Below are 19170 nucleotides of genomic sequence, written 5' to 3' on the forward strand. Positions count from 1 at the left end.
TTGGACAAACAACAGGATGGTACTACAGAGCCCAGGTTAGCCTTCAAGTCCTGATGCTCTTGCTGCCCGTTCTCAAGGGCTGTGTGCTATCACACCTGGCTGAGTTCTTGTTTTATTCTCATTTTGTTGCTCAGGTTGGTCTTGAATGCCTGCATTTCCATCCTCAGTACCTGGGACTACACGCAAATGCCATTGCACTTGGCTCATCTATATATTTTATCCCTAGAGGGATTAAGCCCTTAAAAAATTTTGGAGGGGGGGGGATAACATTTTTTTAAAATTTATTCTTCTCTACTACATTATGTCCTAACCACTTCCCCGCTCCATCCCTCCTACCTCCTCTCCCAATCCACTCCTCCTCCATTTCCCTTCAAGAAAAAGTAGGCCTCCCATGGATATCAACCTAACATAGCATAACAAGATACAATAAGACTAGGAAAAAACTCTCATATCAAGGCTATACGAAGCAACCCAATAGGAAGAAAAGGGTCCCAAGAGGAGGCAAAAGAGTCAGAGCCACCCCCTACTCCCACTATTAGGAGTTCCACAAGAACATCAAGCTATACAACCATAACGTATATGCAGAGGACCAAGCTCAGACCCATACAGACTTCCTGATTGCCACTTTGGTCTCTGTGAACCCCTATGAGCTCTGCTTAGTTGAGTCTGTAGGCCATGTTCTCCTGGTGTCCTTGACCCCTCTGGCTCCTATAATCCTTCTTCTTCTTCTGCATGGTTCTCTGAGCTCTGCCTCATGTTTGGGTGTAGGTATTCGAATCTGCTCCCATCAGTTGCTGGATTCCTCTGATGACAATTGGACTAGGAATAATTTCATTGACTTTTTCTTTTCTTTTCTCTCTGTTAGTTGTGTTTGGTTCTATCCCAGGTCTCCAGGCTATCCAGGCAATATCAGGCATGGGCTCCTTCTCATGGCATGGGCCTCAAGTTGGACCAGTCATTGTTTGGTCATTCCCACAAGTTCTATGCCACCAATACCTCAGTCAGTACATCTTGCAAACAGGCAGTTGTAGGTTTTGTGACTAGGTTGATGTCCCTGTCCCACCACTGGAAGCCTTGACTGCTTACAGAAGATGGTCAGTTCAGGCTCTGTATCTCTATTACTAGAATTCTTTACTAGGGTCACCCCCGAGATTCCAGGGGATTTCCACTGCACTAGATTTCTACATTCCCTCTCAATTCCAGTCAACTCTCCTTGAACTCCCTTCCTCCATCCCTCCCCACCCACTGACTGATCCATCCTGTTCCCATCCCCACCTACCTCCAGTCCACTTTCCAAATCTATTCTATTTCCCCATCCCAAGGAGATCCATGTACCCCCACTAGAGCCCTCCTTGTTACTTACCCTCTCTGGGTCTGTGGATTATAGCGTGATTATTCTTTCCTTAACAGCTAACATCCACTTATGAGTACATAGCATGTGTGTCTTTCTGGGTTCGAGTTACCTCACTTTCTGGTTTTTTTGTTTGTTTTTAACAGGGGAGTAATACTTCATTGTGTACACGTACCACATTTTCTTTATCCTTTCTTTGGTTGAGGGATATCTAGGTTGTTTCCAGTTTCTGGCTACTATCTATAAAGCTGCTATGAACATAGTTGGGTAAGTGTGGTAGGATGGAGCGTCGTTTGGGTATATGCCCAAGGGTTGAAGCCCTTAAAATTTTAAGCTTTGGTTTTTCTAAGGTTTTCATTGGGAGATATACTTAGGTCATGATACTTAATGCAGTACTTCATAGGAGTATTTTTAATGAAAACAAAACAAAAAATCCCTCAGTACTTCTTGTGCAATCTTACTGCTAAGAGTGGTGCTATAGGATGCACATGAAGTGACTGTGAAGAGCTTCAGTAGAACCAGCTCAGCCTGTGTCAGAACTCTGGAGGCTGGCTAACACTTTAAGCTTTGTACCACACAGGCTCAATCTCAGGCCCAGCTTGTCTGAGATCAGTTCACGTAATCTCAAGTCTGTGTGCACAGTCTGAGACTATGAGGGAGGCCAGCTGTAGAGCAGGATACACCTCCCACACAGAGCTGAAGAGATGACATCAGATAAGCAGCTGCCACACGAATGAGCTTTCCTGCCCCCCCATAGATAAGAATTATTATGGCACAGAACAGCTTACTGCCAGAAGTCTAGTAATTTCAAGCCAGGCTGAACCCAGGCTTAAAATACTCCTGATGCAAGTATGCAAACTTGAATATGTACTTTGAAATGGATGGTCCCACAGAGCTGAAGCTACGGCATTGGGAAGGGTGACTACCAAGCTCCATCCTATAACTTCCTGGAAAATAGCATTCTCTCCCAAGTGGACTGATGAGCCATAGAGAGAAGTTTAAGTATGAGCCAGATGTTTATGGCACACACCTTTAATCCCAGCACTTAGGAGGCAACGGCAGGTGGATCTCTGTGAGTCTAAGGCCAGCAACAAAGCAAGTTCCAGGACAGCCAGAGCTATATAGTGAGGGCCTGCAAAAAGTTTAAGTGTAACATACAAATAAGAATTTCACACACACACACACACACACACACACACACACACACACACTAACACCTTATGTTTATACACTTTATGCTTTATAAAGGCCATAACTAACATATCATTTGGCCATAACAGTGAAGACCTACCTGTCTGTGACAGGAGCAAAGGAAGATATCATAAACAAAGAAAAAAATTAAATATATTTAGATATGAAAATCTTAACTGATTGTGTAATATTTTCTCTTAACAGAAGCCTACATTTCCCTTAAATTTATGTCCTCTATGGTGTAGTTTAAATCAAGGAGCTTTGACAACACTCAATTTCTGAGGAAGAAAAAGGTGGTTTGGACTCCTTTGAAAACCAGAGCAATGACTTTTTAAAAATGTGAAAATAAGCAATATGGTCAAAGAAATAAACTAACATGAGAAGCTAGTTACCTTCCCAGGTTCATCGCATGTGACCTTTGCACATTTCAATTAAGGGTGCCTAAGAGATGGTCCAGGGGTTAGGAGCACTGCCAATGCTGAGCCCCAGCAACTGTGTCTTAGAAGGCTTGTGCTTGTGGCCCTGTCATGGAGAGGGTACGCCCACAGTGTGTTCATAATACACACAGAGACCTGACATGGTAGACACGCTTCCTTTTCCCTCTTCTCTAAAAACCTGGAGGTAAAGCTGATCCAGATTCAGTCATGCTTCAGTTAACACAAACCTTGCAGCCGTTTCCTGCAGACCAGCATCCTCTGTTGTAATCTACTTGGCACCATGGCCAGACTCATCTCAAAGTCATTCTATGCCGTTACTCCCGTCTGCAGAAATCTAGTGCTTCCTATTCATAGCATCGATTCAAGTGGTATTTTTTTTTTAATCTGCATCACAGTCTGTTTCTTCACTTTGCAAAGGGAGCCCAAGCACATCATGATGCAACTTGTCATGAGAACAGAATTTGAAAGCTAAGATCGAAAGCCAGATGATTTCTCCCCTACTCAAATGACAATATATTAACTTATAGCACCACCTACCTTTCAGAGAAAGGGGAGAAAAGAAGGCTATTTTCTAGATAAGCTTAAACAATGAATAGTAAAGCTAATTCAAAGAGCAAAAATAAATTAACAAACAAACAAACAAATACAATACATACAAAAACAAAACAAGGGGGAAAAAGGAAAAATTGAAGTTCTGCTTATTATTATGTAAATACTTGTAACAGTGTTCATACATTACCTGGAAACGCTTCATTCAAGTCTGGCCAGCAGCATCCAGGTGATTTTAATGCAACACAAAATATTGGGCAAACTGTATTATGCTTACCTACTAAGTAGAAAGTACAGTCCGAGGGAGCAGCTCGTTTTGATTAGAGGAGGTAAATATTCATTGATACTTTCTCAACTCAACATCAGCTAAAATGGATGTTGTTTTTCCCTCAGATTTTTTCCCACGGTTAGGGTGTTTCCCTTGTTTAGGAAAAAAGTGACAAGGTACAAACCTTCGTTTTTCTGCCCCTCAGTATATCTGCCTGTTATGAACAGGAGTGCGGTGTGGGAGAGGCTTGCTGATGCACACACAGTTCGGACCACGTACACATTCCCCCAAGTCAAGGTCGTCCTTTGATCTCATGCTGTGACAGACAGGATTCTTTCCATAAAGGACCATTTCCTTACAGGAGCCCAATCGTTTCAGAGATATTAGAGAAATTATTTTTGATCAAAAGGGGCAAGCATCTGAGCCAATTATTACCTAATTATTCAAGAGGCCAAACCATGGGAGGCAACTAGGTTGTGTCGCCCATGAACTAAAATGGCTTCAGTTGAAACAGTACCTCTGTACAGGCAAGGCGGGCGGGCGGGGACCAATGTCCTTAGCATCTATAGGAAATGGAGGCACTACTGCAGATGACATCCATCCACAAAGCCAGAGTGCAAGTAAAGGGTTAGCTATGGCTGTCTCGTGCTCCAGTCCTCAGGTGTAAAAATTAGAGGGGGGCGCTGAGGAGAGGACTCAGAGAAAAGCACTTGCCATGCAAACCTAACGACCTGGGTTTGGCTCCTCAGAACCCATGTGAAAGCCAGACACAGTAACCCTACCTGTCCTCACAGGGGGATGGGAGACAGAGACAGGGAAACTGCCAGGAGCCAACATGTCAGCTAGCCTGGTGCACACAGCAGTGAACAAGAGATCATGTATCAAACAAGGTGGAAAGCAAGAATCCACACCCCAGGTTGTTTTCACGCGTACCAGGGAGCACATGTCTACACCCACACACCCAAGCACATCCATACACCCTCACAATATTTAAAGACTTTCAGCCAAACTGACCTTGAAAGTAATGCAACTCATAAAAGTTATTTTGAAAACGGTATTTGGTAATAATTTTAAATTAATTTGAGAAAAGTTTTGAAGAGTACATTTTAAAATGGCTTCTTAAAACTGAATGGCTGAATTAAGTATTTTCTTAGCAAGTGATATACTGGGGCACTAATTACTTATGAAGGTTCTTTTGTTAGGGCTATAGTTCATCATGTCACACTTAATACAACTTGTACTGTATAGTCTTTTTTCTGGTGGATTTATGTCAACTGACACTAAGGAGAGCCTTTCTGTGACTGGTGAATTAAATTACCATTCATTACCATTCAATTTAAATATTGTTATCTTGCCAGAGTTGCCAACAGAGAGAAGCTGTTCTAACATTAATGATAATGAGGGACAATTTGGTTCAACAGACGGAATAAAAGAAGGTTATTTCCCCTCTGTTCTGCTTCCTAGGTCTTCTAGCCTCTTCTGAGACAGGGTCTCACTCTGTAGCTCAGGCAAACCTTGAACTTACGGGAATCCTCCAGCCTTGGTCTCTCAGCTACTTTTCTATTTTGCATGTCATATTAAACTAGAATTTTTTTATTTCCTCACATTTGACTGTACAATACAAAGTTCATTACAATGCTTTAACAAACAACATTTTGTATTTAAAACAATACAAACTTACAATGTGCAATAAGAGAGAACACAATTTATTTCCATTTATTCCAAGTCAGCAGGAAGAGCTTACTTAGTGCTGAAGTTTAGATCAACTGCAGCTTTTCAAGGAAAGAATTCTCCCAGTACTGTCTGTGAGATGGAGGTCCACTGTGTAGCCCAGCTAGCCCAGATTCAGAGCTACCCTCTTTCTTCAGTCTCTCAAATGCTCGAGGCGACAGATGCAAGCCCAGTCACTCCCCTAACTTTTATGAGGTATGATCTCTGAACAAACAACTCTCTTGTTCTTCTTCCTCTTCCTTCATTTTTATTTTATTCTTTAAAAGTTCACAGTGTCATAGAAGTGAAAAAGAAGACTGGAAATATATATAGCTAAGACACTTGGCCTTATATACACAAAAGTTTAATAATGTTGTCACAACCCCTAATAAAATGTAATCCTTATTTACTAATCCAGAATAAAGTAACTGTACATATTAAATTGTTCCAGTATATCAAGAGCATTGCTTATTAAAAAAAGAGGTCCCAATATGGCCGGACATCTCCTTGAAGGTCATTTATAACTTCAACACGATTAAGGTAGAGTTCTATCTATTTTTTTTTAATTTTACAATATCATACATTTACAATTATCCCCAAATTTCAATGAACCAAACATGGGATGTGATTTACATCAGTTTAATACCCTCCTGTACAGCACCAGAGGTTAAAAATGGATCTGACTAAGCAAATGTTCTTTATTAGTCACAACTTATCATCACACATTTCTACAATAAATGTACAGGGAAACACAACTCAGGCCAAGGCTTTCACCTTATATAAATAAGCATTTCATCTACTTCATACTCACACTCAATTGCATATCTGGTTAACAACTACTCAGTAAATGTCTGGTCTTCGAAGGCTACGCAAGTCGCATGGGATTCTCTAGGTTTGCTTTGAAACTTTCAAGAAACCTGGTAGCCAGTTCGTCATCAACCACTCGGCTGTCACTTGACATTGTGACAGTTATAAGCTGGTGCTGCCGCAGCTGGGGGTTCCCCTCTTCATCCTCCGCGAGCTTCAGCACTGGTCGGAATCTCCCAACTGCCAAAATACAGGCCTGGGGAGGGTTGATCACAGCGGCGAACTCATCGATGCCAAACATCCCCAAGTTGGAAATACTGGAGAGGGGAGAAAAACTGCTGAAGGCAGCATGGCTCCAAATACACTTTGTCCTTTATTAATACCTGTAGTCTGCTACTGAGCCTTACACCATGCTACTTAAGGACGAAGAACATGTCCATCAGCATACATACAAATATCATAACTATTCTTGAACAGCCAGTACTCAACTGGAGGTCCTAAGCAGTGACATACTGCAAGGAACAGAAATGTGAAGTGTGACCAGTGACGGAAGGAATTCAGCTTAGGATTTACAGCTGCTCGGATGGTCTACACAGCAGGGCTAAAACTCAGCACAGAAACAAGATTACTAAGTGAATTGCCAGGCAAAAGGCCAATATCATTATACCATATGTAAGTTATTAATATTTAACTATGAAATTGGAAAATAGTATCATTTAGCATAATGACACAATAATAAAGCATATTGGGTAGTAGATTTAATGAGGACCCATGACCTCTACAGAGAAAAGAATAAAACAAATGAAAGAAATCAAAGCATGCGAAAACACCCAATACTGGTTGAATCGCCAAATTTAATGCAGAACCCCAGTCAAAATCTCAGCTAGGCATATGCTGCGTATCTGTCTCAAAAATGACAGAGGGACCCTAAAATTTGTTGGACTATCAGGAGCCAGAAAAGATAATCATGAGTGTGAACAAACTGGAAGGTTTCCTTACCAAGCATATGACAGTAGTGTTTTAATGCTAACTGAGCAAGAGCCGGGCAAACAATGGAAGCTGAACAGGACGCTCAAGTCACTTTCCCAGTGCTACGGGAGAAAGCTTTCCGTATGCACTCCTGGGTTGATCTCATGTGTTTACAGGAAAGAAAGACCCTTGACTCCTACCTTACCCCACGTGGAACTCTAATTCCTGATGGACTGTGATCTAGCTTCCTGTGAGAAGAAAATGGCAATGCCTCCCAAAGAAAGAGTTTCACTGCAAAAGCCAAAGTTCCTGACAAGACAGATGGCACCAACCATGATGAAAAACATGGGCAAATTTAAAATATCACCAGGAGAGCCAGAGGCAAGGAAGAAGGATCTGAAGCCACCTGTACATGCATCTATGGAGACTGTGCATCTATCTGCATGTGCTAAGTCCTACAAATTGGGTTTAAAAAGCAGATGTAAGACTTTAATGACTTCATCTGATGGACTGCCAGGCAACCAAATAATTGATGAATAAAAAAGTGTTCACTATTCATTGGCATGTTCCTGACCCCAAAAGCACCACTAAAAACCCCCAAGAAATGGCAACATTTAAAGCCTAACATTAAAACGCTGTCAAAAAGACAGAGCACTAGGACTCCATGCAATGATAGAGAAGTACAGATCTGTATAGCCGTTTTGGAAAACTCTGACAGAATCTATGACAGCTTTTAATCCAGGAATTCTACTTTCAGGACCACACAACAAAAGTATGCACCCTAAGACAATGGGAAGCATGTGCATGGTCTGGAAAGAACTTCAAGAGCTACATGGCTGCACTGATCCAGCGGCCACCACACACCACAGCAGTGAACCAACGACCAAGTGGTCGTGGTGGAAAGCTCATCAACACAACGGCAAAGGGCTAGATGGAAAGATTTCCGTGCTCCTGCCGAATACTATTTAAGTACTTTGTATTTACACAACGATAAAGCAGCAAAATGAAGCCATGACCATTTCACACTGACATTACCTTTGAAAGAGGGGTGACAGCCATCATAGCACTTTTAGAATTTGTCAGAACCCCCCCCCCAAAAAAAAAGAAAGAGATGACATTAGGAAGAATAAAAAGCAGCATTTGAAGATGTGTTCTGTATCTTTGGTGGCATCATATTTCTTCATATTATAAAATCTACAGCCTACATTCAGTATATTTTATGTTAGTGACACTTAAAGGTAGAGCTGGTAATGAAAAACTACCATTGGTTCATTATTTAGATGATGATGATGATGATGATGATGATAATGATGATAATCACAAGAAAGGAAATGGCTGAGGTTTATAACTCTATCTTGCTTATAAAGTAACTGAAAACAAAAGTTGAAGAACTTCAGCATCATTTTATGATACTAACAGCTAATAAAGAGAATGTTTATTTCACAACCGATAGGTCCCTCTAGCTGTGCCTAACTACTCTGAGCAATGCTTTCATATGTCTGCTATTTATATTAAAGTCTATGATATTGAGCCTATATTTTTAAAACGTCTTAAACAAACACACAAAAATGGCTGACATGGACTGAGTAAGTCTTATTCTATTTGCTTGATGCTACTGATAATTCAGAGTTTGAATCCTACCTGAAAGAGCCTCCTTGGTACTCCTCAGGTAACAATTTTCCATCTCTTGCCTTCTTCGACAGAACCTGAGAAAAGAAGAGAGCACAACAACAAAATCATGCTCTAGGTAACTGTGTCCCTGGAAATATTTGTACAGGGTCTACTCTCGGGTTCAAGGCAATCGGAGAAGTCAAAGCTCAACAATGCTCCTTGAAAGCTTTTGAGCTCTCAATTACCAAGGCTGGGCAATGGTCCCACACCCTCTATACACAACACTATATGCTGCCTATAAAGCTTTTTGCTTGTACCACAAAAATATTAAAGTTGGCATTCTTGTCAATTTCATAGGTTTTGGAGAAATTATAATAATGCACATGTCTCGTCAATTAAAAGGATAAGCCTGCCTTTGCCTTTTAATAAAGAAATAAGCATAGCACAGGACCTAGGGTTTGCTACTATATATAAATATAATTACATATATAGTAATATTAACTACATATAATATATAAAATACATACAAATGATATAGAAATGATATTCTGCACATCTGAATTTGGCTGGAACTTGCCTTTAACCCCACACTGACATCTTAGGGGTGACTTGGGGGTCAAGAAGTGAGTAAGTAGCACTGGTTTACTTAGCCAGAGGACCACAGATGGGTTTATAGGGATACACAGGCCCTTGAAAAATTATCAGCAAGTTTTATTAAAAATATACATTCATTGAACAGCTAACTAGTGGATTCCAAGCACTTTCCTAGAATTGGGTCAATGGTGATGAACAAGGCAGTTAACATCAGATAGCAAAGAACAGAGAACGGTCAACAATAACACATTACTTTGAAATAGTGAGGCAATGGGGTCATGGAACACAGGATAGGGAGATGTACAAGCCATGGATGCTACAGAGGCCTGTGAGGTAGCACTGGAACTGATACCAACAGTGAGAAGGAGCCAGCCAAGCGAGGGTCCAGGAGAAGCTGTACATTGCCAGCATGAGTCCTAGGCCAATCTGCCCAAGATCCAGGGACCTCTTGGAAAGACGGCTCCCGCCTGCCCAGGCAGAGTGCCAGTCTCCTCACAGCTCCTCACTAGCTTCCTGGAGCCCTGACTGCACATTCCTGCTAGCCTTTACTGCTCCTTTGGTGGATGACTGGTAACTCAAGGCTCTCAGTTCTGAACTTTCTGTCTCAGCATCTCTATCCTGAGCTACACGATTGGTCTAAGAGCCAGAACACTGTAGCTGCATAGCTGCATAGCTGCCTTCCTTCTCTTCTATGTAGTCCATCAAGTTACTGCCGTGTGTGTGTGTGTGTGTGTGTGTGTGTGTGTGTGTGTGTGCGTGCGTGTGTGTGTGTGTGTGTGTGTGTGTGTAACTGCTGATTCTTCAGGGACTTCCATCTGTTCATCTGTTTAATATGGAATATGTTTTTGTTTGTTTGTTAAGAAAATATTACTGATTTAGAGGAACAGTGGCCTCTAATTGTTCAATGGCCAAACAACTTGGTGGAAAATGTAAAGCCTGCCTGTTGGTAGCATTCTACTCTAGAGCCCAGCCGACAGACAGGATTGAGTAAGAGATCCATCACTTAACAGCACAGGGGCTTATACAAATTATTTAAGTGTTTTCCTCATCAGTTTACCAATCTCATAAAATTATTATCTTGTCCTTGATAGGATGTCTTTAAAGAGAATTGAAGAGAATTAATATGTAAGAAAAGCTTACAACAAAAGCTGACACACAGGACTAGCATGGTGGTACACAACTTTAGTCCTAACACTTGGGAAGAAGGCAGAAGTAGTGGCTCTCAGTGAGTCCAAGGCCAGCCTAGTCTATAAAACGAGTTCCAAAACAGCCAGCCAGGGCTAAGTAGAGAGACCCCTTTCAAAAAGGAGAAAAAAAAAGGTGACACACAGAATGCCAGCTGCTGTTATTACAGTCATTCTTGTCACTGTTAATTATACAAACACCTTTAGAATTGTATAACAAGATTGCAAAGCATTCATTTAAGAGAGAGTCTTATTAGTCTACATAGTCACAAAATGATTTTACTTCTAGAATTAAAATCATTCTAAATTTTTTCTGTTCAAACACAAAAGTATTCTATTTTTGAACAAACACAATATAAAATCTTCACATATAAACAGCAACAAAACAGCACTGTAAAGTGACGTTCTTCCAAAACTGGAACTTGGCTTGCCTACCTTCCCTGGAGGGTAAGGAGTCAAAATTCCACATGAAAGCACAGGCCAGTAAGTGCATTTATTACCAGAAGAGCTGCAGCTGAGTCATCAGGACGAAGGCGATTAAGCACAACACCTGGTTTAGTGCCTGGCCCCCATCAGATCAAGAGTGGCAGGTTGACCTGGCTGGAGCAGATGTGCCCTCTTCAGCCAGTGCTCAGCAAACCTGAAAGGTGCTGGGACTACTTCCTCATCTCTTAAGCTAAGCTTCCTTCAAATGCAAGAACCAGAGAATGCTAGCATAGCGACTTTAATAATGTGGTAATAGAGTAGTAAAAATTGCCAAATTGCTCAGAACCAATGAAACCTGCAATAGTTAAAGTGTAATGCACACAAAGACGGGGGAATTCCAGCTCTACAGATCAGTAACTTCCACCGAGCATTTTAAAAATGTTATTTCAACACTTAATCTCATTTCACCTTCACAACACTGAAGTACATGTTTCTCAAAAGTGCTAAGAATCCTTGATAAATAAAGTTCATGAACAGGATTGCCCAGACCCTGTAGCTTCACTTTGTGGCATTTCAGTTTCCCTGTGGTCAACCCACAGGCTAAAAATATTAAATGGAAAATTCTAGATATGAATAGTAATTGTGACATTACATGTTGTTCTGAGTAGCATGCTGAGAGAATGGGGCCACACAACGCATGCACGGCCTCTCTGGTCCAGCGTCCGCATGTGTGTACTGCCCGCCCAAACAACACTTGGACAGCTCTCTCCACCAGATCAAGTCTCCTGACATCACCACAGTGATCACTACCGTGTTCATGTTCACCTAACTCACACTGTACTTAAAAATGTTTTCAATGGGCAAGAGTAATGACGCTGGCAATTTATTACATGCTACTGTTATAAATTGTTCCACTTTAGTGTTATTGTTAACCCCCATACTGGGCCCTATTCATAAATTAAGTTTTGCACAGGTCTGCATGTACAGGGAAAAGTACATATAGACTGATTTGGGGCAGCTATGAGGGGGCCTTGGAATGTATCCCTTGTGGCAATAAGAAACAACTTATGTTATATCCCAGAAAATCAGTCTATTAACTTTGACTTTTGAACTGATCTAACTAGTACAACCTTTCAATTAAGAAATATAGTTATATTTTAATTTATATAAATATATGTTGCAAATCTTTTCAAAGAAGAATGAAGAACTAAAAATGTTAGACCCACTAAATTCATCTTTATGCATAATTCTAAAACTCTAAGATAAATTTTTATAGCTTTATGCTTGAAAACAGACCAACTTGCAACGTTTACTTTGGGCAAATAGAACCGTGAGCTCCCCAAGGAAGTCTTATCCTCTGCCTTTTATCTAATTACATAACCTGTTCTCCCACAGTATAAAATACATCCTTGCTATAGAAAAAATGAAAACAATCAATCAAATGAGTATCAAAGTTTCAATGTGAACACTTCAAGGCCCATGATACTTCTGCCAAGAAACACCCTTGGAAATTACTGTGGCTGTCGGAGTTGACCTGTAAGCATCTCTACTTCGGAATGTGGTATGCTTTATAGTGACAAAAATTCCTTCAAATTGGAACTTTAAAAATTGCTTTTCAAGAGATTCAAGAAAAACTAAAGTATCTTTGCTTTGGTTTCAGTGGTCTTAATTTACAACTTTAGACTCTACCTGAAATAACACTGCTGTGCTGGCTGACACACAACCACAGTCATCTGAAAGGAGGAACCCTAACTGAGAAAACGTCTCCCTAAGACCTGGCTCTAAGGCATTTTCTTAACTAGTGATTGATGGGAGGGGGCCCATTGTGGGTGGTCCCGGGTTTGATAAGAAAGCAGGCTGAGCAAGCCAGTCAGCAGCACTCCTCCATAGCTTTCACATCAGCTCGTTTCCAGGATCCTTACTTCCTTCAGGGATGAACAGTGCTGTGGAGTAAACTCTCTCCTCCCGAACTTGCCTTTTGCTCACACATAGTGCTTTGTCACAGCAGTAGAAACCCCAACTAAGACAATCTTTAAGATTTAATTTTGGACTTTGAAAAATTAAGGTTCTGTCCAGAACATGAATGAAGCTGACCTCTAATTTAGCTATGTATTGCTTTTAGAATTTTTAAATGTTAAATTTCCTAAAATAGGTAACGCCTTGATAAAAACTGAAAACCTAAAACTGTAAGAGAAACACCTGAGATCACCACTTCCCCCCTCAAAGCCAGTACATTCTGATCAGTCAAGAATCTCAGAAGGAGGCGGAGACATGGCTCCGTGGTTAGTAGTGTGCACTGTTCTTGCAGAGGACTAGGATTCACTGCCAAGCACTCATAGTCACAACTGCCTACAACTCCAGCCCCAGGGCATCTGGACACCTTCTTCTGGCCTAAGGACATCTGTACTCATACATGGACATATCCTCCCCTGACATAGAGACACATTAAAAAAAAGGCTCTCAGCAGGTGCTAAGATGAAAGTTTAGTCAACAGTTTGAGAGCACAGTCTTTTGGACACATACCTTTACAGAGTCAGCGATCTCCTGTACACCCTTAGCAGCTGCATCCTTTATGATTGGTGTAATTAAACCTTTATCTGTTGCCACAGCCACTGAAATGTCAACAGAGGGCAGCTGCTTTGGGCCTTCTCCATCCCAGCTGACATTAACCCCAGGCATTTGCTGCAAGGAGAAAGAAAACATGCTAGGAAAGAAGCAGTTTGAGATTAAAGTGGTCAGAGAAATTTGACTCACATTATTGCACATGTGACGACAGCTGGACAGAAGGAAATACATAAAACTTTGCTTTGGAAAAAAATGGCTTGGATCACCATTGATTACTGCTCATGTTTGGGAAGAACTAACACTTTCCCGAAGTATGACTGAGACAATCCTGATGGTATGTTTTGAACTACATGACCAATATGACCTTGAGGGAGACAATGCAGTAGAAAACAGTAATGGTATTCAACTACTTTCCTTTGTCATGAAAACTTGTCTTTTCAGCCCAAGTCTGAATACATATTAAAAGTAGTGAGGCATCCATTTAAAAGCAATTTCCTGAGCATCACAAACAGGAGATAGACATTACAGATGCACAGGTACAGATTTAACATAAAGAGAACTACTCTGAAGGATGAAAAGAATATATGAAGTGACTAAATGTCTGGCAGGTGTGTATTGATGTTACCAAGTATCACAGGATGAAAATGGTGCTGAATACAGAGATCAAAAGCCAGTTTCTCTTCTCAGAAATTCTCTGCTTTCTGCAGAGCAAGGCCCATGAATCCAAATAGGCCATTTACTAACAGAAGAGCAGTCTGCCTCCACTCTGCCCATCTCCCTGCGATTGTGCCACTCTGCTAGGATGACTTTCTCACTCTGTAGATTCTCGTTTTCTTCCTTTACACTGTATGCCAATCGTTCTTAGACCATCTCTGTATTGTCCATTTACAACAATGCCACAATGTTAATAGAGTAAAAAACAACATCCTAATCCCTCAAAAGATCATACAAACTACAAAAAACAAGGGGCCAGAGAGATGGCTCAGGTTGAGAGCTTATACTGCTCTTGTAGAAGATCAGAGCTTGTTTCCCAGCATCCACATCAGGTGCTCAGTCACCTGTAACTCCAGCTCTAAGGGATCTGAGGGTCCTCTTCAGGACTCCATGGGCATATGCACATATGTGTACAAGCTCATACACAGAAACACACAAATATGCACACACACAAGTAAGACTCCCAACATGGAAGGCTATCTTGGAATTAATAACTTTAATTAATAACTATATAACTCATCGGACACAGTCTAAATTGGATTCAAAACAATATTCACAATCTTAACCCTTTTTACAAATTATTAAAATGAATTCACACTCAAGTTTTCTAACACAGACCTAAGAAAGGGAAGGCATACATAATAAAACAAAGTAAGTGGGAACACAAGTCTGCAACAATACAAGCAAGGACATTTAAGAACATCTTAGACAACATCAACACTCAAGAATCAGAGCAGTCAGAGGCTTCAGACTAACATGGTTGGGAAACTGAACAAGGTGAGCAACTTTCTGGAAAAAATACATCCTTCAAAAATGAAGAGAAGGCTGAAAACCAGGCAAGCAATAACTATGAAGGTAAATGAGAAAGCACCAAGGTCTCATTAAAATCAACTAGGTTCGGCGACTTTTACTGGAGAATTCCATAAACTCTAAAAATAAAAGCGCTTCTAATGACCTGAAATGAGTATGGGTGAAGATAAGAAAAGAGCCAGAATTCACTTCATAAAGTCCTGACAGGGCTGGAGTGACAAGACAGCGCAGAGGCAGAGCACCTGCATGCATGGGCAAGGCCCTGGGTAATCAGACTTAACCCAGAACAGAACTCTGTAAAGTCACAACTGCAGGAACCATGAAGGCTTGTGTCACTCATTGTCACTGCTCAGACTTACTCTGCACTTAGTACAACAGAGGACACATTAGCATTTACTGAATAAATCATCTTTATTCTGCTATAATTACTTTGTGAGTCCTTTTGATTCGCAGTGTCTTTACCTGTAAAGCAAACAAAATTAAACAACAGGATATTTTTAGCAATAAAATTACAGACACTCTAAGCCAAGAGACATTTAGAAGCCACAGTTAGTTTGCTGTGGCCACTTACTTTAAGAGTAACAGCTGCTGCTCTGATGATAAAGTCGTTCACTGAGACTTTAATGTCATCTGAAAGAAAAATTAGCATATTCAAACCCGTATTTGTAACACTGACCCATATGATTCCAAACTTGTAGGTTACGGACAAGTCTGGCACACAGTGATGAAAATACACTGGATCTGCACTTGCTTTGTGAAACAGGTTTCCTTGCTTTAGCAAATGTGGATTACATGAAGTCTTACACACAGTTTAAGTCACAGATAAAGCTCACTTCTAGGGGTGGAGGTATAGCTTAGCAGAAAACTGTGCTTACTAGGCTCTGGACCTTACATTCTATTTTCAATATTCTCTCTCATCAAAACGTTCACCTCTAAGCCTTGATTACCATTTTGTGAAGTTATCCAGAAATCTCGCACGAGAACTTGAAGGATACAGTGCAACTACAATCAAGTAAAAGGCCCAACTAGCACACCACTCAAGGGCCAACAATCTCTGTACTTGTGCAGAGGTTTTTCTCATTTTCAACTGTCTTTATTCTATGCACGTTTTATAACATATTGATAATATTAGAAGAACAGTGTATGTAAGTACATTAAATAGATGATTGTATTCATAAAGGGCATTTAACATTTCCTTTTTGTACTAACAAAGTGTATGACAAAAAGAATTTAAGACAAACTCCTTTAAGTGTTAAACAGGGGCTTAAATGGGAGCTGCTTTTTAACTCAATGCCATAGGACACAGCAACTGCCAAAGATGAAGTGCTCCTGGCACTGGCCCTAGCGCAGAGGCTGAGGACCATTGTGAATTTATGGTAAATCCACGTGGCCAGATTTCCTTGCAGTATACATACTAATTTAAGGACAAAGCTGGGTCCCCTCCCTTCCTATGTCACTGATCATAACCAAATGTTTGACTTTTCCCTTTGCTACAGCCAATGGGTATGATGGCACCTGAGAGGGTAAAGCACACCCCTTTCTTTCAAGAATTTGTAGAAAGACTTCATGGTCAAGATCTAGTGAGTATATGGCAAGAAACATGTATCCTGTTACTGCACCATCATGGAATTCTATGCTCACTACAAAAGTATTTGGGAGATTTTAAACAGAGCTTAGACAAACTGCATCAGCCCTCACACTGTAAAACCATGCAGTAAGCATCCGCTGCACAGCAGTCTTCTAGTCACATATCTAGAAATATATAAACATTCTGTTTGGTTTGTTAAAAATCTCCTCTAGGAGTAGAAATCTAAGTGCATTTCCAGTATTTGGAGACATAAGGATAACCACAGGCTAAAGATTTGGTCTATACAAATTCAAATATATGGCAGTCATATTAGGAACTCATTCCGTTGACCTCACCTAGCCCCGTCAGCTGCTCACAGGCATACAGTGACAATCCAGATTCCTACAGCCAGAAGCCCCAGCCAATGGCACCACCTAAGTCCACAGCCCTCACTAGAATTCGGTCCTCATCGTACTGCAGCATATTATCATTTTCTTCACCTTCAACACCTGCACTTACTGGCTTCGCTGGCTGCTCAGATTCTCCTGGTTTTCTCCTCTTGACTACTCATTTACTCTTAGTCCCTCATCTCAATGTTCTTATGTCCCAGACAGGAACTTCCAGTTTCATGGTTCTGATGTCCTCATATGACGATAACTGCCCCCCACTCCATTTCTAACTTTCATGTTCAGAGCTTCTGGACTGTGTATCTAGCTTCACATAAGATGCTTCTATCTCTAAAGCTATAGGCTTCTCAATCCAATGTGTGCAAAGGTGGCTTCATCTCAACTATTTTCAGTTTCAGTTTCTTACTATGGGAAATTCCAAGTACTGATGATAGTTACTAAGCACATGGTTAAGAAACTGAACTTGGTAATGCTCACTTATAACCTAGCGTTGGAGAGCTAGGGATAGGATGATCATGAATCTCCATGGGCTGCAAAAAGAACTTACCTAAAAATACCAAATAAACAAACTAACAAAAAACCCAAACAAACCCTAAGTACCAATTAAAATCCCAGATGTACACAGTTCACTCTTAAATTCTATCAACATTGAAAAGAGAATCCCATTCTACCAAACACTACCATAAAGTAAAGGAGGAAGAAGCATTTTCCATCTTTTCTACACCAGTTGAAGACAAACCTTGGGAACACAAACAAGCCCAAGGAAAGAAAAGTGGAACAGCAATATTTCTTATGGGCATGTGTGTAATTATATAACAAATATTAATATAATTATACATAGACAGACCATCTTAGAACTTTCAATCCTCTTGTCCCAGCCTCCTGAGTGCCACTAACACCCAGCCAGAGTAAAGACTCTTAACAAAACATTAGTAAGATCAAACGGTCCATGAAGAAGCTTTGAGTGGGGGATATTGGGTTGATTCAACAACTGAAGTTCAACCAATGTAGTTTGGTATCTTAACCAAAAGGGAAAAGTTCTCTCAAAAGATGACCAAAAACTTTTTGACAAAAGTTCGGCATCCACTCATGCTTAAAATTCTCAGAATACAGAGAATGGGAATTTCCTCAACCTGAAAACGATCTATAAAAAACTTACTGTAAATGTTAAAGACTGAATGCTTCTCCCCACCCAAAATACAGGAACATACAAAGAATAAGTGCCTATATGACTGACATTTGTCATGGTACCAAAAGCCTTAGCGAGTGGAATAAGGAGAGAAAAAAAAGCAAATGGTCTGGGAAGGTTGAAATAAAATCTTCATGCTAACAATCCACACCTCTTTGAAAGTTTATTTTGAAATGTGCTTAGAGACAGTTCAATTTAATATTGGAAAATATGTTTTGAAAATACAATTAAAAATTCCATAAAGAAGGGTAGCACCTATGTGAAGTCTAAAACTTCCCACTCTTAAATTGGCATTCTTAAATCAGTTAGGGGTTTTATTAAGATCTTTGTTTGTTCAGCTAGTACTATCAAAGGTATTCAAAATTAAGACAAGCATTTAGCCTGAGCAAGCAAGTCATTCATCTGTCCTTACAAAAAAAGTAACTCAAGGGAGACAAAAATATTAAGCTTATTTTTACTTATGAAAACAACCACCGGCCAGTAAGTAGCACCGTAATAGTACTGGCAGGATTCTTGAGTGTGGCAGAGTGTAGGATGAGTGAACTGAACGACAGGATGGAAACATCACAAAGGAGATTTTGGAATGAAAGCATGGAAGAACAGAAATCCTTATTGTGCAGAGTAATAATCTGTGACTAATTCAATATTATGCACCCAATCTACTTTATGCAGGAGAAAACATTGCTCCCCCTCATCTCTGTGCTAAAATAAGCCAGTGCAATTGGGTTATGGAACAATTAAAAGATACACAAGGTGCATTTTATAAGGACTTGATCATCAGATTAGCATGCATTCTGCATCAAGTCAATTCAACTTTACTA

The 19170-nt window shown here is 40.4% G+C and overlaps 1 protein-coding gene across 1 annotated transcript in view; it reads right to left on the reverse strand.

Annotated features, from left to right (window-relative positions):
* Positions 1 to 5481: 5481 nt before the first annotated feature.
* Pdhx (pyruvate dehydrogenase complex component X) overlaps positions 5482 to 19170 on the reverse strand; it is a 57149-nt gene continuing 43460 nt past the window's right edge. The window contains exons 8-11 of the mRNA XM_036183936.1: positions 15758 to 15816; positions 13621 to 13779; positions 8924 to 8988; positions 5482 to 6630 (exon numbers count right to left, since the gene is read on the reverse strand). Coding sequence (XP_036039829.1) covers positions 6372 to 6630; positions 8924 to 8988; positions 13621 to 13779; positions 15758 to 15816 — 542 coding nt within the window. The 3' untranslated portion in view covers positions 5482 to 6371. The remainder of the gene's footprint in view (positions 6631 to 8923; positions 8989 to 13620; positions 13780 to 15757; positions 15817 to 19170) is intronic.

Source organism: Onychomys torridus, chromosome 4, assembly GCF_903995425.1.
Source record: "Onychomys torridus chromosome 4, mOncTor1.1, whole genome shotgun sequence".
Classification (NCBI taxonomy): Eukaryota; Metazoa; Chordata; class Mammalia; order Rodentia; family Cricetidae; genus Onychomys; species Onychomys torridus.